This window comes from Triplophysa rosa, linkage group LG21, assembly GCF_024868665.1.
Source record: "Triplophysa rosa linkage group LG21, Trosa_1v2, whole genome shotgun sequence".
NCBI classification, from domain to species: Eukaryota; Metazoa; Chordata; class Actinopteri; order Cypriniformes; family Nemacheilidae; genus Triplophysa; species Triplophysa rosa.
Genome location: NC_079910.1, coordinates 16,205,540 through 16,231,200, shown reverse-complemented (window position 1 = coordinate 16,231,200; position 25,661 = coordinate 16,205,540). Strand labels below are relative to the sequence as shown.

General features: G+C 37.7%; 1 protein-coding gene across 4 annotated transcripts; it reads right to left on the bottom strand.

The window, feature by feature from the left end:
- Positions 1 to 1,615: 1,615 nt before the first annotated feature.
- On the bottom strand, positions 1,616 to 25,259 carry ngfa (nerve growth factor a (beta polypeptide)). Of its 4 annotated transcripts, none has more exons than XM_057320026.1 (3): positions 24,819 to 25,259; positions 3,063 to 3,175; positions 1,616 to 2,796 (listed from the first exon to the last, which is right to left on the bottom strand). In XM_057320026.1, the coding sequence occupies exon 3, from the start codon at positions 2,780 to 2,782 to the stop codon at positions 2,090 to 2,092; it is 693 nt and encodes a 230-aa protein (XP_057176009.1). In that variant the 5' UTR covers positions 2,783 to 2,796; positions 3,063 to 3,175; positions 24,819 to 25,259; the 3' UTR covers positions 1,616 to 2,089. The 4 variants fall into 4 exon arrangements, with proteins under 4 accessions (XP_057176009.1, XP_057176010.1, XP_057176012.1 ...); XM_057320027.1 differs by having other exon boundaries at positions 1,616 to 2,793; XM_057320029.1 differs by lacking the exon at positions 24,819 to 25,259 and adding an exon at positions 21,561 to 21,731.
- Positions 25,260 to 25,661: the final 402 nt, after the last annotated feature.

The window sequence follows — 25,661 nt, the reverse complement described above, 5'->3', positions numbered from 1 at the left end:
TCATTGATACTGTAATTACATGAGAAGTTGTTGAAGGATATTTGTAGTTGAAGAAGTTTAGTAATTGTGCCCTAATAAGACCTTTTCTATGTGCGCGCACGTGCACGCACACAGTTTTGTTTCTATACACTGGGGACTTCCCATTCCCCATGACTTTTATTCTGTACAAACTGAATAGTCTATCCACCATTCCTTACCATTCCTCCATCACAGAAACCTGCATTTTTATATTTTCAAATAAGCATCATTTAGTTTGTTTAAGAATTCATTTGAAGACGTTTACTATCTTTGTTTTACTGGGGTTTTGACCACTTTTTAGGCCAACTAAGACCAGCTTTAACAGGCTGGAAGGACCAGCTTAAACCAGCCAACAGACAGCAACATTTCAGCTGGTTTTTCCAGCAGGGTTTAGCAACTTATAATTTTTGCTTTAGTTATATACACTTTTATCTCTAATTTAGCTTTTTTTTATTGCGTATACAAATCTATTTTTAGATTTAACTGGGGGTCTTCACAAATACATAAACACAGTGATCTTCATTATTTCACGATGATGCGTTCAATTCCAGATGCACCTCACCACCAGCAGGACAGCTGTGTCGGTTTACACATCATTTACACCTTTACATAATGAAGTGTTATGTTCTTATTACCTTAGAATGAGCTATTTCTTTCTACATACACCGCGGGTCCCCTTACATGGAATTCATGTTGAGGGATGTTTTAATGCGTGTTTCTGGCCATTTCGTTAGCAATTTTGCTGCATCCACTCACAAAAATAAAGTTTTTATATATTTATGGTAGGAAATGTACAAAATATCTTCATGGAACATGATCTTTATATCCTAATGATTTTTGGCATAAAAGAAAAAAATGATGATTTTGACCCATACAATGTTTTGTTGGCTATTGCCACAAATATTCTCCTTGCTACTTATGACTGGTTTTGTGGTCCAGCGTTAACCATCACTGTGTGAAAGCAGATCATACGAAAAGATAAGATCAGCATAAATGACATACGAGTAAGATGCCTTAAAAAAAAATGTTAAGAATACTCATGAGATGTGTAGCTATATCCGATAGCCTATGGCTATTGAATTATTCAATAAATTGAATAGTTACATCAATTTAAGCATAAGTAATAGGCCAGCAAATCCTATGGTACAGTTGTGCACCTTTGGCTTCATTTTCTGTCTGTGTTGTTTACCCAGGTGGAAAATAATATACTAAAATACACTTCAAGTGCTCTACACTAATTTTTTACTTAATATACACAAAAAAAATAGTCTGTAGTGGCCTACTTTTTAGGATTAACTTAAGATCTAAGTGCACTCAACAGTTAAATATTTAAATATTAAAACAGGCTATATTTTTAGTACAGTATTAGGTACAAACTTAATGTGTTTAAAATAAACTTATGGAAGTGTACTAGGTGTAATTAAATAAAGTGTATTTTTAGTGCACTATCAGGTTATAAAGCATAAGAACAACATATTTAAAATTTTAATCAAAACTTGTAGATTGCAAATTTAAATGTAATAATTTTAACTTTTGAAGAATTCTAGACAGGCAGGTGCAGTGAAGTCCTGTTTAATTTTGAACTGATCCACATATTGCTTATTTCCATCAGTTAAACTCTTCGTCGCTTTAAACTGAAATTTTATTGCATATTTAAATAATAGACAGCACACTGTAATAATTATTTCTGAATACCAAACGAGAATAGAATAGAAATCAGTCTTGCATTGACATACACAAGTGAGGTGTTTAATAAATAAAAGCATCAACAACACAAACAAAGCTTGCTTATGTATACTGTATATACACATTTATATAGATTTATATATATATTTATATTCTGACCGTACAAACTATATAAATATGTCATGCAGTCCTCATAACTTAACCAATAATTTACAGAGTGAGGTAGGGTAGGAGGGGACTGGGTTGCGATGTCATAAAGAGAAAAGACAAGGGGCGGGCTCTCGTACACCGTTGTTGGCAGTAAGGTTGTTATGGTCGACAGATGGGAGGGATGTAGAACGGGAGGCTGTAGCGGGTTGGCCCGAGACACCAGTCAGTTTATCAGTCAGAGCCTCCACGAGTTGCGGCTGAGCACGCACACGCATGCAGCGTTGATTCGGATGAACCTCCAGGCGATCTGATTTTTGTAGGACGTCAGCGCCCGCACGTAGGTGTGCGTGTTGGTGCAGTAAGAGTTCCAGTGCCTGTGGTCGATACCACGACAGCTCGAGGTGCCAGCTTTAACGCCACTGGCGCCCTGACCCGGCTTGGGGGACCCGCTGGGTTTCGACACACGGCACGTGGTTTCGTAGAACAGTTGCTTCTTAACCACGTTGTTGATGCGAACGTGCGGTAGCACCGTGACTTCGTTGCCCGCCAAGTCTGTGGCACGGGTCAGGTTGCCGACCCAGTGTTCCTCGCTGTCACACACGGAGTACTCGCCACGATGCAAAAACTCATTAGCCCTCCGGCGAAAACGTGGGCGCCTGGAGGCTCCCGTTTCTCCCTCCGGAGGGATCACCTCACTGAAGAGCACGCGAGGTGAGCGGTATCGCCGCTTGTTGAAGATTTTGGGGTCCACGGTGGGAATCTCATCATCGTAGTGTGTGTCCTGTTGTTTGGGATGGCCGGGAGACCTGGGTGAACGTTCTGCTGCTGCATGCTGATTGGCTGGCCCCTGCGCTTGCGTGTGGCCTCCCATGTTGAATGCAGCCTGGACGCTGATCAGGAAGAGCAGGACCAGTGTCAACGACCTCATGGGCACACGTCCTGCTAACAGAGAGACGATACAAGCAGGATTATAAATCAGTCAACACCCTAGTATCTAAATGTTGGAAATATGCACTGCAAAAAATCATTTTCTGATGCGCTTTTCATTGTGGTTTCCAGTACACATATCTAATTAAAAAGATCAAGATAGAGTTTATCAAAGTTTGCAGGAACTATTAACTCTGTTAACTCACAAATCGGCTTTTAAACATCAGATGGTTTCCAGATCTGTATGTACGCGCATGTTGTGGATATCTGTACTCACTGACCTGTGAAATGTTCCTAGTTGAAGTGAGGGCCCAGTGGGCTGCTAGAGCCGGAGTCCAGTGCAGGCTGACCCCCAAGCGCCTGCCATCCGGACTGGCCTGTGTGTCTGCTTTTCCTGGAAAACACATGCACGTCTTTAAGTATACAACATCCAAATTTCATTACATATATACAGCTGCAAAAAAAGAGACCATTCCAAATGTTAATTAAATTAGCTTTTCTAGATGTATTGTGGCCATTCCAGTCCGGTGTTTGTTGAATTTCAACAAAATGTAAACCTCAGGAGTGACATAAAGTCATCCAACAGAAATGTGAAAGACTGACAGCATGACAAGACACATGAAAACACGTGATAAAAATCAAGGTTATCACATATCACAAAATATTTTGGCAAATTTCCTAAAAACATACAATATGACAGTTGTATTGCTTAAAAGTGAATATAAACTTGTTTTCTTTGCAATATTTGAGGTGTGAAAAAATACAGAGCATCTTTCCTGTTATTCATTTTCTGCAAATAACTGCAAAAAATAGAAACAATATTTTATTAGAAATTATTAGATTATTATTATTAAATTATTAGAAATTTAGGAGAACTATTGTTAGTAGTTAACAGAATGAAACAAAAATTGTCATTCTAACCAAATACATAACTATAAATTGTAAATTCAGAAAAACAGACAATATTTTCTGCGGCTATATATAAATGTTAGCAAACTAAAAAACAACAAATAATGATGTATCTGCATTGGTTGTATCTGCATTGTTTACAGTCTAAATTACATTGTCTACTGCTCTGCAGCATAATTTTAACTTAAAAAATAAGTTAAATAAGTATGTTAATAAAAAACTTGATGAGAGATTATTCTGAGAAATTGCTGTTGCTATGGAAACACAAGTCACACCAAAAGTAACCACTCACTCCTATGAAGCATTGTGAATGATGTAATCAATTCAAGCTCTCTGTTACTTAAATGTTTAACTATATTTGAATATTTTACAACAAACTTAAAATATATTGTTTCCACACTTAATAACTGTCAGAAAATAACTAAAAATAAACTTGAGGAAAAAGTCTCACTGTATTTAACATACTGTATACAAAACACTTCACCTGGATGTAATATTATATACTAAACGTGTGATATTTCTCACTTCATAATGCGACATCTGCACCGTCTAAACCACAGAAAGTGTTTCATTACTTCGAATCCATCAAAGGAGGCTGAGCTTTGTGATTTGATGTAGAACTGCCACATATGGAAGCTTTATTGTCTCAAAAAGGATTCTGAAATCAATAAACATGGGATTCATAAAAAATCCATAACTGACAAACTTATTTAAGTGTCACCTTCAATGCAAAGCAAGTGTACACAATTTAACTTAGGTTCTGATTTAAATGACATGCACAGCTTATAAGCATCAAACCAATTCCAAAGCAATTTAGCAGACAGTCTCCACAAACACCAGCCTCTTTCTTTCTTACACCACATCTGTAGGAAATTCATTATGGCAAAATGAACCGAGTAAATATTTGGTTGGTTTGTTTATGTAATGCACTAATTTCTTAATGTCTTTTCAAACTGGAGTTCTGCTAGTGGTTATCCTGCAAAGATGAACCGGATTCTTTAAAGTCAACATTTCTTTTCACAAAACATCATCAGGCCTGGCTTTTATTTTCAGTGAAAAAAATACATTGACAATCCACTGGCCACCCGGCACATATATGACATCATTTACTGTGCAAGAAGCAGTCTACTGCTCCATCCTAAAGGCTAAAGTATAGTCCGGGCGTCCACGCGCTGCCCGCATGATGTAATTTTCGTCATCAGGAGGGTCCGCGGTCGTCCACGTGCAGCCCTTTTTTTGAGACCGCGCGGACAACAGCGCATGCGCAAAAAATTGTTGAATCGGCCGAGTCCACTCGGTGACGTACTGCGCATGTGTCGAACTAGCTTATCCGCGATTAAGTATGCTCAAGAAGCTGTGCGGATGTGACTTCAGGCATGCATTTTGGAGCCTCTGAAATGGTACAGCCTTACCAGAAAAAAGTCTCTGAATTAGGATGCAGGTGTGTTTGGCTTCATGCAGTGCTGCACAGACAGATCGGTGTATGACATCGAAGTATCACAAAAGCGATTCGAGAGCATACAGAGCAGTCTTCTCTTATGTCTGCGCAGTCGCATGCAGTCAAGCACACCTTTCAACTTCTATCCTGTTGCAATGCAGGATTTTGTCAAAGTCACGATGGTATGACATCTAAATACCACATCAGAGTTTTTAAATAGTTTTAAATATGAAAACATCATTTTTTAACAGGTTATTTTATTCAGCAGGAGCTGTGATGATGACGACACAGCTAGAAGAAGCAGAACTTGACTGCTCTCTTCTGAAACTCTTTCCAGACTGAAAGAGGTAAATCGACAGCACCGTTTGACATGCCACCAAGGGTAAGTCAATGCTTCCTTATTCAAGTGACCTTAAAGGGATACTTCACCCAAAAATGAAAATTCGGTCATCGTTTACTCGCCTTCGAGTTGGTCCAAATCTGTATAAATTTCTTTGTTCTGATGAACGCAGAGAAAGATATTTGGAAGAATGCTTATAACAAAACAGATCTCACTCCCCATTGACTCCCATAGTAAGGAAAAATACTTGATCATTTTTTCTTCTTCTGTTGAACACAAAGAAGACATTTTGAAGAATGGGGGCACTTCTAGGGCACAGTCAATGGGGGGCAAAATCTGTCTGGTTATAAGCGTTCTTCCAAATATCTTTCTCTGTGTTCATCAGAACTAAGACATTTGTACAGATTTGGAACAACTCAAAGGGGAGTAAATGATAACAGAGATTTCATTTTTGGGTGAAGTATCCCTTTAACTGTGCAAAACAATGTCTCCAGGCACTCTATTTAACGCACTGTGTTTTAAAAACGAAATACCGCAAGAATATTTAATTTAGAGTTGGTTGTCTTTAAACAACATCCTTACACAGCTTTGTTGGTATAGACAGTTTTATCAGACACACGTGCCTGGCCCAAATTTAACTGACGGTTTGTGTTTGGTTATCGGTCTGGCTAGGCTATAATATAACAATTTATTCCATATTTAAAAAAATGTATTCATATCAATTTATATCAATATTTTATTGTATATGAATTGTATTAAAATAAATTAAAACTACTCATATTAAAAAGATTTTTACCGGAAGTTAAGTTTGGGCCACATAACATTTGTTTAATTTTAATGCTGCTGAAATCGTCTATATCCTTGCCACTAAAATCAGGATTGCCATTTGTGTAACATCCCAATGGCCAAGCAAAACTAGCCCGAATACTATTTAAAATATCCCACCCATACCTTTTTTACCTATTTAATTATTAGATACCACCAGTCTGTTACCACAAGGTCGATGCCTCTCCTTCACAAAAATGTGCGCGCTCTCTCTCATCATAGCACAGTTTCATCATTGGTACAGTATAAATTGGGTATATTTAAAGTAAAATACATTGTTAATACAAGCTTTTCAGTCAGATATAATTCATCTCCTCCGTGGGAACAAGAAACGTCCACAGCAAGAGTTTAAAAGTAGCACAATTCCACAGAAAACCCCCAAAATTGCAACATCTCTGAACCCCCCCATTCATAAACTTTCATAAATTTGTAAGTGGAAAATGTTCCTAATACTGCACTTCAAAGCAGGGTTTGAAATGGAAACTATAGTTAATTGCAGTGTGTATCCCTTTAATTCAATGTATTTCATCTTCAAATATTTTTAAATGATTTTAATTCATTTTCCTTTGCACGATTGATATTTCATTTTCATTCTGATAATTTACTTTTTAGCTCAATTTCTCATTCTGCGTAATTACTGTATATTAGACTGTAAAGTTGTTTGTAAAGCCAATACACTAAACAAATGACAATAAATAAAAAATAGTAGGGTGTGAAAGACGAAAACAGAGAGAGAGAGAGAGAGAGAGAGAGAGAGAGAGGGGTTGATTCAGAGCTACCACTAGAGGGCAACAGTGTTCTAACATTTTCTACATCTGGGGTTTCCACAATGCTTACAGTTCTACACATGGCAGCAAAGTATAGATTAACCTCTCATGCAAACAAACAGCGAGATGGAACTCAAAAACAATGATGCGATACATCCGCATACGGCCCCTCTCTGGCTTTGTATGTTTTGCAGAGGGATCCGAAGTACAAACAGGAGACCACGCCCCGAGTTTGCATTTAGGGCAGCTCTCACACGTATGACATTGCTCAGATGTCACCTAACGTTTTGCTTTAGTTAGAGCTTTCACACATAGAGACGGCAATACCTTATATAATGTCGTGCCTGGCACTGACTATATTGTGCTTTGCGTATAACAAGGGGGGAAATCAGTTTTTATGTTTTTATGTGGTTATCTGGATGTTGAAAATATGATGCAGTTGTGTCAAATTTTGATATAAAAAAGTAAAAATCTTCACCTTGCTTTACCAAAGAAATACCAAAGAACATGCCGTTGAATCTCACATAAAATAATTTGAAGTCTCTTAAAGTATGAAAAACAAAAAGGCTGGCTGGGCTTATTGATAAACAATAAAATACGAAAGCATAGACAAGACCTGAACTTTATACTTATAAATAGGACATGAAACATAAAACAAGTCAACAGTTTAAATAAGACACGTTTTGTTAATAATAATTTAAGTGCTTTTAATATAAGCTATGTGCCTGAATAGTCTTCCAATGTAACCATGTTACTGTAAACATTTGCTGTACAATTGATCTTTTTGCTTGTTTTAAAGATATATATATATATATATATAGCTTCACTTATATGCTTCTTAAAATTAGCTACAGTATGCGTTTTTAACTTCTCTCATAACCTATATGATCCATTTGAAGAAGCATACTAAATGCAAAATATACAAAGATCTTCACACCAACCAAAATTGTGTTGTTTTGTCTGTCCATCACACTTGCAGTGTTTCTACAAGAAAACACTTTTCAAAAGTGAGCTACTGCTCTCTCGTACCGTTACAGAAATTGCCCCGAGAGTGAAAGCACACCCAACAGCACATGTGCAGAATGTATAAACACACACTCATCACACAGATACAGAGCAACTAGCTCTCTATTCCTCAACACACTTTGCTTTCAAACACTAAAGAATTTGCCCTGAATTCCCTTTGGTGAAACCTTTATAAACAGTGCACACAGTACAGCCACCAAGAGTTGAAATGGTTTACCGAACACCTTTAACCTGTGGTTCTCAGGACCAAACTTTTTAAACGTCTTACATTCATCAAATGGCCATTACACGGCAATGGATACAGGCTGGTACCTGACACAACCTATTCCTGAAATTGGTGACGGCAGGAGGTTTATTATGATTCTTTGGAGAGCTTCCTGAGGTTGGAGGTTTCGTGGTTATCATTTCTGTTTATTTAAATGAGAAAATAAACACAAGAAACGTTGGCCACCTTTCTGGTAGAGGAGGTGACAAAGAAACTGCTGTGCACCTCTAGAGACATGTAAACTTGTCTGCACTTCTGTCTGTAAAAACATTATATTTACATTTATGAATGCAAGAAGATACTTATTTAAAGGTCCAGTGTATGAAATTTAGAGGCATCTAGCGGTGAGGAAGCGAATTGCAACTAATGGCTCACTCCACCCCTCCTTTTCGAAGCACTACGGTGGCTGACGCAGGACTAAGATGTCGTCACGTTTTCGCTTCTTTGCCGAATGAGATAACGTATTTAAGAAACGCGCTCTGTAGAGCAGTTTGTCCGTTTAGGGCTACTGTAGAAACAACATGGAGAATTCCGTGTAAGGAGACCCGCGGTGTATGTAGATCAATAGCTCATTCAAAGATAATAAAAACATAACACTTCATTATGTAAGATCGTTATACACCTCTGAAGACTTAGTTATGTATATTATATTGCATTTCTGTCAATAGATCTTCTAAAAAACTACACACTGAACCTTTAATGCAGATACACGTAAAAAGTTGCCACATTCGCAGTTTTTTATTTAATTTTCCAATTGACTTTATAGCCTCATATTGATTTGATAGTGAGAGTGCATTTAATATATATTTCACACTCCAGGACCATTTAAAATAAATGATTTTATGGATTCCTAATATAAGATCAGTTACATTTGTGAGAATGCCGCGAATAAATCTCATAAAAGCTCTTAAATCCATATAAAAGCATTTTATTCATTACTGTCTGCATACTGATCCCAATGCCGTTGCACACTGTTTTACAAGTGTAAAAGCTTTAGACGTTAATTAACTTTATTGTATTTTGACAACATTATTCTTTAATAATGCAAAATATATGCAAACAAATATCTGCATTCGTCCATTATAACTGAGATCTGGGCTTATATGATATTTTATGTTAATTTAACATGTGACATGTAACTGAGCAACTATTTAATGTTGATGACTAAAACAGTTAGTGTGCAGCAGAGCACCCATTGACTACCATAGTAGGAAAATTACTTTTAATTAGACATTTTGAAGAATGTTGGAAAGCAAACAGTACTGGGGCACTTTTAACTATACCATTGTCATTTTTCCTACTGTGGTAGTCAATGGGGTCCAAGAACTGTTTGGTTACAAGCATTCTTCCAAATATCTTTCGCTGTGTTCAACCAAACAAAGAACTTTATACAGCTTTGGAACAACTAGAGAGTGAGTAATTCATGACAGAATTTTCATTTTTGGATGAACTATCCCTTTAACTTCATTTAAAGAGACATGCACCGAAACAAGTTGCTGTGAACAGAGCTGTTGTTGACAAAGGCGTTGTTTTACACAATCATTGAGGAACTTTAACCGAAATATGTTACAGACATACCAACAGAATCATACCAACTTGTGGAAAATTGTCATCTGATGTCCCCTTTAAGAGTATGCTGATGTTCCATTTCAAACCTAACCATGAACTTCTTTGCCTGCTATCGAAAGCAATAGTCATGGCAATGTGCAACACGAAAAAATACAACAACTTTTCATAAATAACATACAGATGTTATGTTGTAGGTTTAGTAAACTAAAGTAAAGTACTGTATAACAAATTATTGTAACAAATGATTTGATTTAACACCAGTCTAGGTTAAAATGGGCGTGTCCAATTGTATTTCTTGACTGAATGCTACACATGTCAGTAGGTTTAGTGGCGTGTTAAGAGATGTGAGTGTCAACACTTGTCAAAAGCACACAGTTTCTCTGAGGTGCTGACAGCACAGCACATATAATGAAGCAGTGCTAAAGACCTCTTTTTATCAACACATGACAAAGAGAGAGTGTGAGACATCATGACGGAGAGAATGAGAGAGTTAGGAGCATATGTTTGATAGACACCCAGATTTGTCTACCCGCTACATTTTCAAGCTCCTTCTCTTGGCATTAAATTATTAATAAACTCCACAATCACAGGTTTAGATGTAAAATATTCTGTAACATCCAAATGTGTTGCATAGATTTGTTAAGTGTGTGCTAAAATAACAGCTGTAGCTCTAGGCTATATCTTCCAATTCACCAAGTGTATTACAAACAGCATGTGGTTTATTTATTTACTATCATTATTCAAAAAGAACAAGATATGAGAATAATGCATACTGTAAACACATTACAGTACAATAAAATAGTACACACATCTGAATAGGCCTACATTTTCCTCTCTCAAATATGTTATCGTTGTGTTTCACAGCTGTTTTAAAATGAGAGAATTCTGTCATCATTTACTCAGATTGTTCCAAACATGTATAAATGTTTTTTTTCTGCTAAACACAAAGGGAGATATTTGTAGGAATGTCAGTAACCGAGCAGATCTCGTTCTCCATTTACTGCCACAGTAGGGAAAATCAATACTATGGGAGTCAATGGGGGTCTGCTTGGTTACTGACATTCTTCCAAATATCTTCCTTTGTGTTTAGCAGAACAAAGACATTTATACAGGTTTGGAACAATCTGAGGGTGAGTAAATGATGACAGAATTTTCATTTTTGGGTGAAGTATAAAAGCAGTCCATTTGACACAAATGCCGTATGTTCTTCTGTATCTTCTAAGCCATGTGATTGGTTTGTTTGGAATAGACTTAAACATCTTCTGTTGCCCACATCATTTCAGAAACACTGCCTTAACGTGTCACATCAGGTTCAATACAAATGAAAATGAATTAGCTTATTCAAGCTTTGTGTAATGAAAAGCATATGAGGTCATGAAATTTGTATAGTGTATAGTATAGTGAATGAGGTTTGTTTACTACTTTTTTTGGTGAATTAAAAATAATCTTGTTGAATCTATTTTTCTTTATAATTTATTATTTTGTGTTTTAAAGAAAAATGTGAAGTCATATGGGTTTGGAATGACATTAGGATGAGCAAATAGTGAGTACATAATGACAAAAGGTTCAACAGTCATTTTTTAGTCACTATACATCTTTGTTGTGTGGAAAACAACTGGCTGAACATTTCTTAAAATAAACTTTTTTTGTTTCATGACAAATATCATGACAGCATAACAAACAAATAATGTCAGCATTTCATAGCTTTTTACAGGATGACATTACATACAGTGGTGCGTGAATAAAGTACCTAATATATTCTGTAATCAAATGCATGCAAGTTTTATCGTTGCTGATTTATTTTATTCGTCCGAATTGGGGCATCTGGGACATTGATGATAAATCTATGAAAGACGGCAACAGTTTCACATACATTTCCAAGATAAAACTGTAAACATCAAGCAAATGCCCTAGAATACTGTACCAGAGCTTAGCCGACAGTTCTAATTTTATTTCAACTTCAGGACAGCTTAAAATCACCTGATCCGCTTTAACTGCCAAAAGCAAACAGAATTTGTAGTAAGAAATGTTAAAGCAGAAACAGTTGTGAATAAATGTAAATAAATCACAGAGAAACAGTTTTCCTGACCTGTGTGTCCGCCATAATCGGAAACATCTGCATATTATTCAAACATAAGGTGAAGTAAATCCTTCTCGTGTTATCTATGGAAAATACGCATGAAAATGTGACTTCCGCACGCAGAACTGAGGACAGGATGTGCCCCAAAACAGCACACATTTTGAAGAATTGTGTTGTTTCTGTTAGAAAGTCACGATAACAGAAACCTTCTTGATGCAATACAAACGTTATGTTAACGTTGATAATGAGTTGCACAAACACACGCATACAGTAAATACGCACACACATGCTTGTCCGTGCATTGTAAATTATGTGGAACACAAAGGCCGCCGCATTGGGAGAACTGTGAAATCTTATTTTAAACACAGCTGCTGTTGTGCAGAAAGTACAGTGAACGGGACAAAGCATTCGCTGAGGATGTAAACCACTGTGGGACTTTTCAAGCATTTTCAAAATTCTCATCTCTGAGTAATTCAAGTCATTTCATGAACTCGGTAGTCCAGATGCATTAACTCACTTGCCCAAAGTTTACATTCCAGCAGATCTACATTTGGTTTCTTTCGGGGGTCATCAGCGATGACAAAATTATTTTGCTTTGGCAATGCTAACATGAGTTCATCTTTTTCTTAACTGTATAACTTGACCTGTCCAGACATTCTTTGCCTTGGTAGCAAATTCTTCCCATCCAAAAAAAGACATGCCATCTGTTTTTGCTTTCTTCTTGCATCTTATTTCGCTACGGTCCCTTTCTGTTTTTGATTTTAGGTTGCTTCAGTGTCTGACCACACCTCTTACACGTCATTACATAAATCATCTATCAAAAACTGAAACTTTTTGAGAACCAACACAATATTTCGAACCCTACAAATCCTACGTAAAAAAAAATATTTATTCACCCTCATTTCAAACCTGTGTGACTTTCTTTCTTCTGCAGAAAACAAAGGAAGATATTTTGAAGAATGTCAACCTTGGCCCCTATTGAATTCAAAACCACTGAGACATTTCTCAAAATATCTTCTTTTGTGTTCCACAAAAGAAAGTCATATACAGGTTTGAATGGCGTGAAGGTGAATAAATGATGCCAACATTTTCATTTTAGGGTGAATTCTCCCTTTAACATTGAATGTGAACATACAGAATCAAGCATTCTAGTTTGAAATCTATATACTTTTATAAAGACACGTTAGTGCCTGTATGTAAACCTCAGAAGTATTTTCCCCACTTTAATAATAGATGCATTTTGCAGATGATGTTCGTTGTTTTTGTACCCAGCACATTGGGAGCAGTCGCATGATAATGGTTGCACAGGCTGTTGTCTTTGTCAAAGCACACAGGGATGAGAAATCACTGGAGGTGAGTTCTCCAATAGTTCACAGGACAGCCAAATGTTTCCCAAACAAACCTGAAGGCTTCCTGGATGAGCTGACAGCTAAGATCATTTAGAGGCTTTCCTCCAAACAATTCCAACAGATGGAGAAAGAAAAGGACAACGCTCGCGTCTCAGAAGTCTCGCGCACAATTCACGGCATTGCTGTAAGGATTACATAACCTTTACTTGATTAAATCTAAAACCTCATTGTTGAAGAGAACCACTCCCAGTCTGAACAGATATGGCTTTGAAGCCGGTGTAGAGTGCCAGCACTAAATTATGGGAACATTAGTTCATTTGTTTTCACATTAGTGCCGCAGCCAAATCCACTCGTTGCTTTTGGTGTTTTTAATTTCACTGTGTATGTTACCAATTCTGGTTACTAAGGAAAAAGTACTTTTTGGGGTTAAAAGGAGATGTTAACATCACTTAACAAAATGTATGTTAGTATAGCACTGAATTAAAGGGAGTTAAGGGGTAGTTCAGCCAAACATGAAAAAATCTGTCATCATTTATTCACCCTCATGTCATTCAAACCTGTATATGACTTCGGTGGAACACAAAAGAAGAGTTTTTGAGAAATTTGACCCTGTGAAATTCAATGGAATACAATGGAAGTCGTTGGGGTTCAATGTTGTTTGGTTGCCAACATTCTTCAAAATATCTTCTTTTGTGTTCTGCAGAAGAAAGAAAGTCATACGGGTTTGATATGACATAAGGGTGAATAAATGTTGACAGTAGTTTAAATTATTCCTTTAAGCAAATGGTGCAGTTGATACCAAAAAGCAACATATAGCTCTTAAATATTTAAGTAAACCTGCCTGTACTAAAGGTTTAAGTGCTGTCAAATTAAAATAATTTATATATAATTTATAAATAATTTTTGAGAATTCACCCTAAATGAGGTGCATACAAAAGAATTCCTTCAACCACCTCACTTCAGTCCCTTGTATCCCACTTGAAGGGATAGGTCCCCCAAATTTGACTGTCATACTTTCATTAACTCATCCTCATGCCTTCAGTTAAACACAAACTTATTTTATATCCATTTTATATCAAATCTTGTCATGTTATTTTCTTACTGTATATGGGGGTCAACATCAACAAGCTCTAAAAAGCGCATCATCCATCAGTAAAGTAATCCAAATGACTGTTCATTTCAGCTGTTCAACAAAACCAGTCTTATTGAATTTTTCGAAATTGAGATTTTTACGTCATCTGAAAGCTGAATAAATAAGCTTTTGATATATGGCTTATTAGGATAGGGCGATATTTGGCCGAGATATAACTATTTGAAAATCTGGAATCTGAGGATGCAAAAAAATCGAAATATTGAGATAATCGCCTTTAAAGTTGTACGAATGAAGTCCTTAGCATAGCATATTACTCACAAAAATAAAGTTTTGTTATATTTACAGTAGGAAATTAACAAAATATCTTCATGGTACATGATTTTTGGCATAAAAGAAAAATCGATAATTTTGACCCATATTTTTGGCTATTACTACAAATGTTCTCGTGCTACTTAAGACTGGTTTTGTGGTCCAGGGTCACAAATGTCTTTTGAAGCGAAATGATACATTTGTGAGAAACGATTAGTAGTTTGAGCCTGTTTAGTGATCAACATTGCGTATCCATGGTAACACAGATTAGCACACTATGTTCTAATAAGAACATCTTGTGACTAGTTATCCTATGAGTGTTTCATCACGAGGCAGGCAAGAACTATAGGGTTCTGATTTAGTAGCTGGTACAAGTAAATAATTTCATAAGTAAGAAAAGAATGTAGACAGTAGTTATCTCAGAGCTGACGATTACCCTTTAATATAGCTGTCAATTACAAATACCATCAATAAACAGTAGCAGGTGACTTAAAATGATAAAGCCCAAGGTAAATATTGTATTGGTTTGTTTCAGGAAATTTCTCATGTCATGTTAAGATGCTAATAGGTTGCAAATACACGTTTGAGATTATATGGTGTCATGAGGAAGAAGTTGTCATTCACTGACAACTCATTAAATATCACATTTTCTGTAATTATTGCTGCCCAATTAGAAGATTTTAACTTGAAAATGAACCGCCAATACACACCTGTACACACGAAGAGGCTGATTGACTGATTGACAAGTAAAGCAACCAATTGCAGCCAATCATTGTTCAACCTAATGTTTGAGTGTGATAAACTAAAGACAATATCACTGCACTTAAAGATGAGCTAACACACACAGTTTCTGAAAATCGTATATTATTCTTGAGTACCTATACCGTAGTATTGCATTCTTCTATCTTCGAAAAGTATTTCGTTTGATCAAATTTATAAAAGACAGATACAACTGTACGATTATTTTTAAGACGATCGCCTGCAGGCGTGCAGGGGGGGCGGAACTACAGCACGAGCACATAATACATCATCGCATTGATTCACTATAAGTTTGTGTCGTTTACATTGTGCACGTACACGCCGATTGCCAACAAAACACAGACATATGACTTAGTTTGACAGCTCCATATATCAGTTTCAAACGATCTCCAAATCCAGCGTTATATCCACCGTTTATAAAACATTCATCACCGAAATGCAGCGAACAAACAAACACAGCTAAACTTCCGTCAGCCGAGTGAAGCGGCATTGATGGGCGTGCTCTTTCTCACAATTGTTTTTACATTTTATGTAACCATTGCGCTATTGAACTATCAGCCATTGCTTGAGATTTCTGGAACTTTTGTGCTCTGTCAGTAAGCTTCTGGCTCATATTCTTTGGGAATACATTTGTTTGTCTCTCATGTCACAAAAGGCCCATAACAGCTCAATGGTCTGTGAATTTCAGAAGCGTGACGGTGTTTAATGTACTTTTAATAAACTCTCCCAAACTGTCATTGCACGGGCCAGCCAGTCTGGCCTCCGAAGTGGTCAAGTTGTCCAAAAACCACTGAGAACTTTCTGCTTTTCAATCACACGCTGTTTTTTCAATTCGAGAATGACTGTCGGTGGGAAGACCTTGAACATAAGACTAACGTCTTTTCCATAATGCTGAAGTTTTACAACCTTGACGTTTAACAATTTTGCATGACACAGGCCTATTTTTCAGTTAAAGTAATGCTATATTTCCCCTCAGTTGGTGAGAATTTGATTGTTCACTCTGGAATTAGAAACAGTCTTGCCAAGCGGGGATGCTTGTAGCAACGCATGTTTCTCTTCAGTCTCAATGGGTTAAACATCTTTCGTTGTGGCTGTTCCTGTTCAAAACAGTTGCTTTAAACTTGACCTTCAGCGGTCTGTGCTCATCTTAACATAAATTACAATAGCTGACAGCTAAGACATACAGAAGACTTCTTGCACGGCCCGTTGCCAGACATGTCTGGGTTTGGTAAACAGTCTTGTATGTTACTCGTACATGAATGGTATCATACTACTTTAATGTAATGTACAAACGTATACACACTTCACACGCTTACAAATGAACTTGTGGTTAGACAACATTCTTCAGAGACACTTTGATGCTCTGTGGAATAACCAGGAAAAACAGATGCTTCTGCACAAATTCCCACAAAAATGGTTTTGCATGACTGCTTGAACCACTTTCTTTTGGTTGCCTGACAAATATAATGTAAAGGCACAGGTCAAAATGTATTATATTTTATTTAGGTTTCTTCACATGCCTTACATCAATATCATTCAAATGCCTTAAAGGTCCAATGTGTATTTTTTTGGAGAATCTATTGACAGAAATGCAATATAATATACATATATGTCTTCAGAGGTGTATAAAGACCTTACATAATGAAGCGTTATGTTTTTATGACCTTAGAATGAGTTATTTCTATCTACATACACCGCGGGTCTCCTTACGTGGAATTCACCATGTTGTTTCTACAGTAGCCCTAAACGGACAAACTGCTCTACAGAGCGCATTTCGTAAACACGTTATCTCCATCGGCAAAGAAGTGAAAACGTGACGACATCTTAGTGCTGTGTCAGCCACCGTAGTGCTTAAAAAGGGAGGGGGAGTGGTGGGGTGAGCCGTTGGTTGCAATTCGCAACACTTAAAACATTTATGGCTCCATTTACAGAAATGCTTGAAGAGGCAGTCACAATCCACCCCAAATGACAATTTTTGGTTCCAAAGAAGAAACAAAGCCATCGGAAATCTGAAACCACATGATGGTGAGTAAATAATGGAGGGCTCTAGACTAACATTTGAGAGAGGTGGCACCAGCCCTTAATTTGGTAGCACCCGAGTCATGGGGTGAGGAAAGAAAAAAGAATCACTAAAACTTCATTCAAATGTGTTTAATACATTAATAAATCAATTAGAAATGAATACAAATCATTGTTTATGATGTTATTATTTTTATTTTATATGTAAACTCTCTTTCAACACTTTACCATATTTAAAGCACATGTTTCTTAAAGCTACTTTTTTCCTTTATTTGTTGTGAACAACTCATATAAAAGAACACAATTCCTTTAATATCAGTGAGTGTTTTTGGGCCTGTCCTTTGTTGTTTGATGAACATTATAAACAGAGATTTTTATTATGCTGCTGCCCCTTTAAGAGCTAGCACTCTATACTGTAACACATGCGTCTTATTTCCCAACTGTTTGTTCACGAAATGGACTATCTTTACAAGGATTCTGTATTTTGTGCTTTGACTCCCTGGGCGCGTGAATATCTCAAACAACCCGTGAGACCTGAAGGCTTTTAGCGATTATTCTTCATGAAAACAGCATTGATACATTGTTGTTATAAAACGAGTTGGACGAATGATGTAGTATTTCTGTGCTTGATACACTCCCCCAGCACTCCAACTTGTTTCAGAAAGTTCTGGATCCCTGTGTCGTCACAGGGATCATATTCCTTTTATTGGCCATTCTCTCGGAAAAGCACAACAAGGCAAAAGAAAGAGCCCGCCCACGCACCAACCGACGAGCGAGACCCGCTTACCATCAAGATTCTCGGTGCTGCGTCAAGATGGGCTGCGCTGCAGCTCGTTACTCTTGCGATAGTGAAGTTTAGATGTGTCTGTCTGTTCACGGCATTTCAGTGATGGATGTTATATAAACGGTGGATATAACGCTGGATTTGGAGATCGTTTGAAACTGATAGATGGCGCGATCCCAGCGCTAAAAGATACCGGACATGAACTGCATGCGGTAAGTCAAACTAAGTCATATGTCTGTGTTTTGTTGGCAATCGGCGTGAACGTGCATAATGAACAAAACACGAAGGGATTAATGTGATGATGTGTTGTGTGCTCGTGCTGTAGTTCATTCCCACTCTCCACACTATTCCCACCTCTAGCAGCTCATGTTTTTCCAGAAACAATCGTACAGCTGTATCTCTCTTTTATAAATTTGATCAAACTAAAGACTCTTCGAAGATACGACGTATGTAATACTATTGTATAGGTACTCAAGATTAACATGAGATTGGCAGAAACTGCCTGTGATACGCGATCTTTAAAGTTTAAACACGTGTTTCCTGCATTAGCTTCACATGCATAAAATACACGCAACACATTTTGTTATCTTTGCTGTTTTGTACCTTCGACTGAGAAATTCTTGTATTCTGCAGGCGGCAAAACATATTTATTTCACTTGCAAGATTAAGCACTTCACTCGTTTGCTCTGTCGGTCCTTCCGCTTCATCATAGCATTAAATGGAAATGCGCCTACACCCGCGCATTAGGCTACGTCTTTGGGGGTGGGGGCACTGATAGATAAGTGAATGGTTGAAGGAGGGGAGACGAAAATGAGTGACTGAATGCGGCGCTTGTGCAAAGATAACATATCTGCGTATTAAATTTATTGTACGCAAAAAATTATATATTGATCACTGATCAGTTTGGCAGTCGCAGCGATGTGACCATTAAGAAAAACTTGTCGCACTGGCAGTTAAAATAGTCGCAAAATGCGACCATTTGGTCCCAGTCCAGAGCCCTGTAATGATATTTTCATTTTTGGGTGAACTAATCCTATAATTGAAGTTAACAGTTTTATTACAAAATTATCACTATCCTACATTTCAACAGTCTTATTTCTACATCATTCAAGGAAAGTGGTTATGGGTGGAGTGCACTTCTATAGCTCCTCCATTTCTAAAGCTTCAATCTAATCCTGTTTATGTTAAATAATCCTGCACCTGAACAGGCTTGACTTTACAAAGCTATATCGGTTTGACAACAATCCTCGTGTTGAGCATCAAAGAACAGAAAAATACAAAATTGTGGCAACTTTACAAAATTATCACCTCCAATTCTCTAACCACCACCACAGATATGTTATGAAATTAGTTTTGTAAATCAGTTTAACCATTTTATAAAATTTGTCTCTTAATCCGGTATTTCAGAAAGCCATGTTAAAGGTCCAGTCTCTATGATTTTGAAGTAGAGAATAATGGGACGTCTATCTGTCTGCATATGCTCAGTTAAAGACGATTGTGCAGTTGTGCTTTAAATGAATGACCACAGATAACAGTGTCGTAAAAACAATTACATATCGTAGAAAAACCACAGCGCTATAAACACACAATGATGTTTACTGGAATACGGAGGTGTTCCAAGCTAGTGAAAGTTAGCATGTTTGCATTACATTACGTTAGTATGACATCCATTATCAAAATCTTCACCGAGCGCGTACCGATGACTACATGCAAGAATGTGTCGCATTGGTCTTCAGGACGCTGCCGTTGAGCGTTTATGACAGCAGGATATGGCCGCTATAGCCATACAACCATTCATTGTGAGCAGATGTGAGTGCCATTAGCATGACTCAGGCTTGAAGGTTTAGGCAGACACCGCAGACATGCTCTTTAAAGGTGCGTGATAATTCTACTGAGGCCACACACGCTGGAAATGTGAGGGGTTGGAGGAGATCCCATAGATCACAATGCTGTAAATTCCAACCTGGAATTCTTTCTGTGGGAAGTTACTGAGAAGTCATACATATGGCCCCGGGTGTTCTCATTAGTATTCGTAGGTGTTCGTATGTAGCGTGTACATGCATACTTATATGGGTAGACACAAAAAAGTACGTTTATAAGATTTCTGCCACAGGTGACTAAGAACACTGACATAATTTGTCTAAAAAGTCTGTAAATTAAATAAATACAATAGAAAATAATTGGATTAATGTTAAAACTCAGTATTAAATAAGAGAAACAAAATATTAAAGACTATAATGACTAAAAGACTTAAATGACTAAAGTGATACTGGTAAATTGAATAAAATTAATATAGATCACCCAAAACTAAACAAATTGTCATCATTTACTCACCCTTTTGTCATGTCAAACCTGTATGACTTTCATTCTTCTGCAGAACACAAAAGAAGATATTTTGAAGAAAGATGCTAACCGGACAGCACTGGCAGCCATTCACTTCTATTGTATGAGCACAAAACCAATGCAAGTGAATGGGTGCCGGTTAACAACATTCTTCAAAATATCTTCTTTTGTGTTCTGCAGATGAAAGAAAGTCATACAGGTTTGAAATAACAAGAGGGTGAATAAATGATGACGGAAGTTTTATTTCATATGTATTTTATACTGTGTATTTTAATATTTCATATTCTATCAACGTCAAAGGTTTTGTAAACATTTCTATAACTCAATTTGTTATTTATGGTAAAAATGGTGTAAAGTGCTGGAAACAGTCAATTCATACGTAAACTATGTGATTAAAAATCGTTTAACCATTTTTTTTTCATGAATGAGACCCAAATAAACAAACCACAATGTTCTTTCATGAAAACACAATGAAAGCTTGTGAACAGGAAGTACTCATCACAATTTTAATGTGTGCAGTAGCAGATACGGAAAAATTGCATCTTAAACTGCTCTAAATCTGTTCTTAATCACAGGAAAGATTTGCTTGTGGCTAGTCGACGTATACTTGACAACAAGAATTATGTCATCTAACACTATTATAAACAGAATTTTAACTTCACAAAAACATGCATAAAACCGCATGAAAACGGTGACTGAAAGTAGTGACCAGATACAGCACCTCCGACACTCGCTACACGTCCCCTTTAACAATCAAACACGCTTTAAATCGAAACATTCAAATGTCAACTCCCTGTGCACACTGGGTTAGGCCATACGTTGAGCTGTACAATAACAGTAAAACATTCTCACAGCAGTCTGAATCATCTGTTAATCTCAAACATGAAATGACATGTCTACTCACCCACCTGCAGTAGCAACAGATGAGGTGGTAACTTTAGGTTAGGACTCGAAAGGGAAAACTGGTGGCGGCGCGTTCAAAGTCGTGCGATTGTGTGCGTTCTGTCTGTTCTATGTGTATGTTTTGGAGTCAACATCGTGTAGAGACAAGCATTGCGAAAACATGTCATGTGGCTGTGTAATGAAAACAGCGATACAGTGGGTGTGGAAACAGGTGAAGGCATCACGCTCTGTGGTCTACCTAGAATTAGTTAGGACGTATTACTTCTGCTAAACAAACGTCTTGCTATTGTTGTTTCAGTGGCGATTGCCGACCCGAAAAATAAGTCATTATGGAGGGCTCCTTCCTCGGTTGTGTACAGAGGACTTAGTTATTGAATTGCCCCCGTTCTGCGGGATTGGACATAACATGCTTGTTCCCATTGAAAAGGCGATGCCTGGATTTGGCTTTCAAAATAAAAATGACAGCGCATGCAAGATATAATAAGGCAAATTAAAAGGACATATTTTGAGATGCTCGAGCTGCAGTAAAAATCCTTCATAGCATAATTTTACGTTGTTCGTTTGGTAAAGTGGAATCATTTCCTATAAACATTTTGACAGAATTGCATTTGGGTTTTAAATGAGACGCACATTTTTGGAAGGAGTTTCTTGGCCCCGTGTTATAAACTAGAGAGACGAAAATATTGCGAAGGACTTTAAGACTAATAAATACATTTAAACATCTGTTTGTGGACGTAAACAATTCTCATTTTCATTTAGCGGTTAAATAAACAGCAAAAAATCTTATTAAGGAGTTTGTCTTGTTTTCCGGTAAAACAACAAATTTTCATGGTAAACAAGACTGCATAAGATGCTGAGGCTTGTTTTCTGAGAATGAGTCTTGAATTTTAAGTGTATTTTGTTTTAGAATCGGCAATCTTTTATAAAATTAACTTAAAGGGATAGTTCGCCCAAATATGAAAATTGTGTCATCTTTTACTCACCCTCAGGTTGTTTCAAACCTGTATAATTTGGAAGAATGTTAGCAATTTTCAGTTCTGGGACATCATCCATTACCATAGTAGAAAAAAATATTTTATGTTTTTTTGTTCTGTTGAACACAAAATGAGATTTTTTGAAGCATTTAGGAAAACAAACAGTTCCAAGGTACTTTTGACTACCATTTCATTTTTCCTACTATGGTACTCAATGATGTACCAGAAATGAAAATTGCTAACATTCTTCGAAAAGTATGTGTTCATCAGAACAAAGTAATTTATACAGGTATGAAATTACATGAGGGTGAGTAAATGATGACAGAATTTTTATTTTTAGGTGAACTATCCCTTTAAATCAAGTATTTTTTATATTTAAAAAAGCAAACAAATCTACTGTTACATTCGCAGTCTGAATATCTTATGAAGTTTTTTTCCATGCGTAGATATATACGCTTAGTATATTTTTTGCACTGTATTATTTCATGAACATATTTATCCTCCCTTTAGTAAACTGGGGTTAAACTGCAAACTACGACATGATAGAAAAGTCACCTGTTGTACCTGTTGGTTATCAGCAGTGTATTGCATGCATACGTATGCACGTGATCTATACCGATGTTGATCGATTCCAGAGGCCTCCCTAATTTTACAGTCGTTCTATAAGTGAATTCTTTTCACTTGCCTCTTTCGATGTTGCGTGAATCACCGTGGGAACAATATTCGAGCTCCAGTGTGGCCACGGGGGGCATTAAATTATTCTCCCTGTCAAAGGTCGGCCTTCTCTACACAAACAAACATAGCTTTTCCTAAATGAAAGCTCTCCAAAGAAATACTCATAAAACTGTCTTGGCAGTGAACACGAGAGCCCCGGGTCGGTCCAAACTCTGAAATCCGTCAGAATTTACCGTGTCTTCCAGATCGTCCAGCCGGGTGCCAGGGAGAGTCAAACAGGACTTGGGAGCGCATGCCTGTGTCAGGTTTCCAGGTTGCCAAACAGCAAGCGGCTATCGGTCTGCAAAAGTATTTTGTGTGTGAACAAAGAATGTCGGGTGAGTAAAATTAGATCCGCCTCACCTCTCTGGATTACTTCGTCTGGCCAGATGGCCGGTGTTGTCTGACCGTTATCAGCGCATATATTCAAAGGAGCATTTAATATTCAGCCATCAAAAGCTATAGGATCGAGTCCTCGGTCTGAGTAACTTAAACACCCAGGGGAGTTGTTGGCAGTGGCCCACCTGCCTCATTAGAAGCCCTCATTACCGCTCATTACCACAGCGGCACGCTACACTACATGAGCAGAGATCTACAGAGAGAAACCTTTAATTCAGGCTCAATGGGAAACCTGAATCCGCTCATGAATAGTAATAGCCGACATCATTGTATGGAAGGTGAATTGCACTGTCCATCTGCCTCGGGACAAGAAGCATCTGGGAATTTGAAAGGCTTCACTCACTCAGTGTCAAATACATTTTGGGTCTTATCCAAACCTCGAGGGGCCTGAACTTGCATCTGCGGAACACCGAGGCTGGACGTACGCGGTTCTGTGGGAATTTAAGAGATGCATGGTGGAGCACATAATCACACCTATTTTTATTCTTTCAGTGCTTATCTTTTACAGATGTCGACTGAAAATCGACTGGCTCGTTCTGCGTGGTATGGTTTTCCATCCCTTAGGAATTGTTTAAGAGACGTGCCACTATTTGTATATTCCCAGAAACAAGAAAAAATACAGATCTATGACATCACCCTTTCGAATAATCATAAATTCCACAGGTTTTCAGATGGTGTTGATTTCTCCCTGCTGTTTGCGTATTTTGGCTTGAACGGCACTTCTGAAGCCGGTTGATATTCTAACCGTTGCTTCTGCCCAGATGAAAATGATAAAAGTCTGTAACATGTTCCATGAGTGGAATGAAGCAACGATAGTAGGACCCTCTGGTTGTGCAACACGAGCAGCTTGTTGGATAGATGGCAAGAGAGAGACTAAAATGTTTTCATGATACAACAAGTTATTCTCCAAATTTCATGACTTTTTATTTGAATGTTTTACTTTGGAAAAAGATTTTGACGCAAGTGCTGCTTTGGTTTGTTCCCCTCCATCTACTATATCAGTCAAGTTGTTTAGTTTCAATACATGCATTTCTCTTCTTGTCATCAGCACCTTGAGTTTGCCTGTCATAAGATACGGGCTCATTTCAAATGAAAAGCTTCGCTTTTTCTCGCAAGACGATTTACGAGCATTCCACCAATAATTCCAAACATCAGCACCCCATGCGTCTTACCTCAGAGATGGTCTCCTCTCAAGTTTGTCAAGTGCCCCAAGCTAAAAGTTGGTTGTATTCCAGCTTTCAAACTCCACAGGTTTATCTCCAAAGCCCAGTCCCGTTCAACGTTACAACATTTGCGTATCCACGTCCCGTGCCATCCACTCCAGTCCGGCTCCCACTGTCTCTTAGGAGAAATTGATTGTTCTAAAAGTTGGAGTCCCGCAGCTACTCCCCTGACCTCCACTGCAGGAGCCAACAGGTCCCTCCTCTTTCCCTCCCCTTCTCTGCCCCTCCTTCTGCTCTTCACTTCTATAGGCTGTGAAATCCATTGCGTCGAGACTAACAGAGGAAAGTGGAGCTTTGTTTAGGCCCTGCTGATGATTCACATGCGAGATTCGCTTGGCCCATATCACCCATTCAGATCTTGACATTTCCCTGTCCGTTAGTCATCATTGGAATTACTTACTTCAGTTGCTTCGAGCTCCTTTTTTGACTCATTCAGTCACGATCCATTCTGCGCTTCGGTTATTAGCACATGAAGAAATGAGGCAGTTGTGTCGCAGATGCAGAAAATAAGATTCAGAATAAAGGAATGACAGAAATTATGTTTCTTTTTATGACCCTCTTTTTATAGCACGACTCCTACGAACAAAACCACATACACCCAACAAATGAAACCATGCCTTAATAGAGGCCCCGTCACAACTGAAGTTCAGAGGCCCCCCAAGTTAAATTGTATTTAAAACAAAAAAAGGAAAGTCCAGTTGACCGACTGAAATAAGTGAGTATGACATGAATAGGTCTCTCACAGAGAATGAAAACCTGGCTTTAATAACGTGGGATGGGAAGTTAAACCCC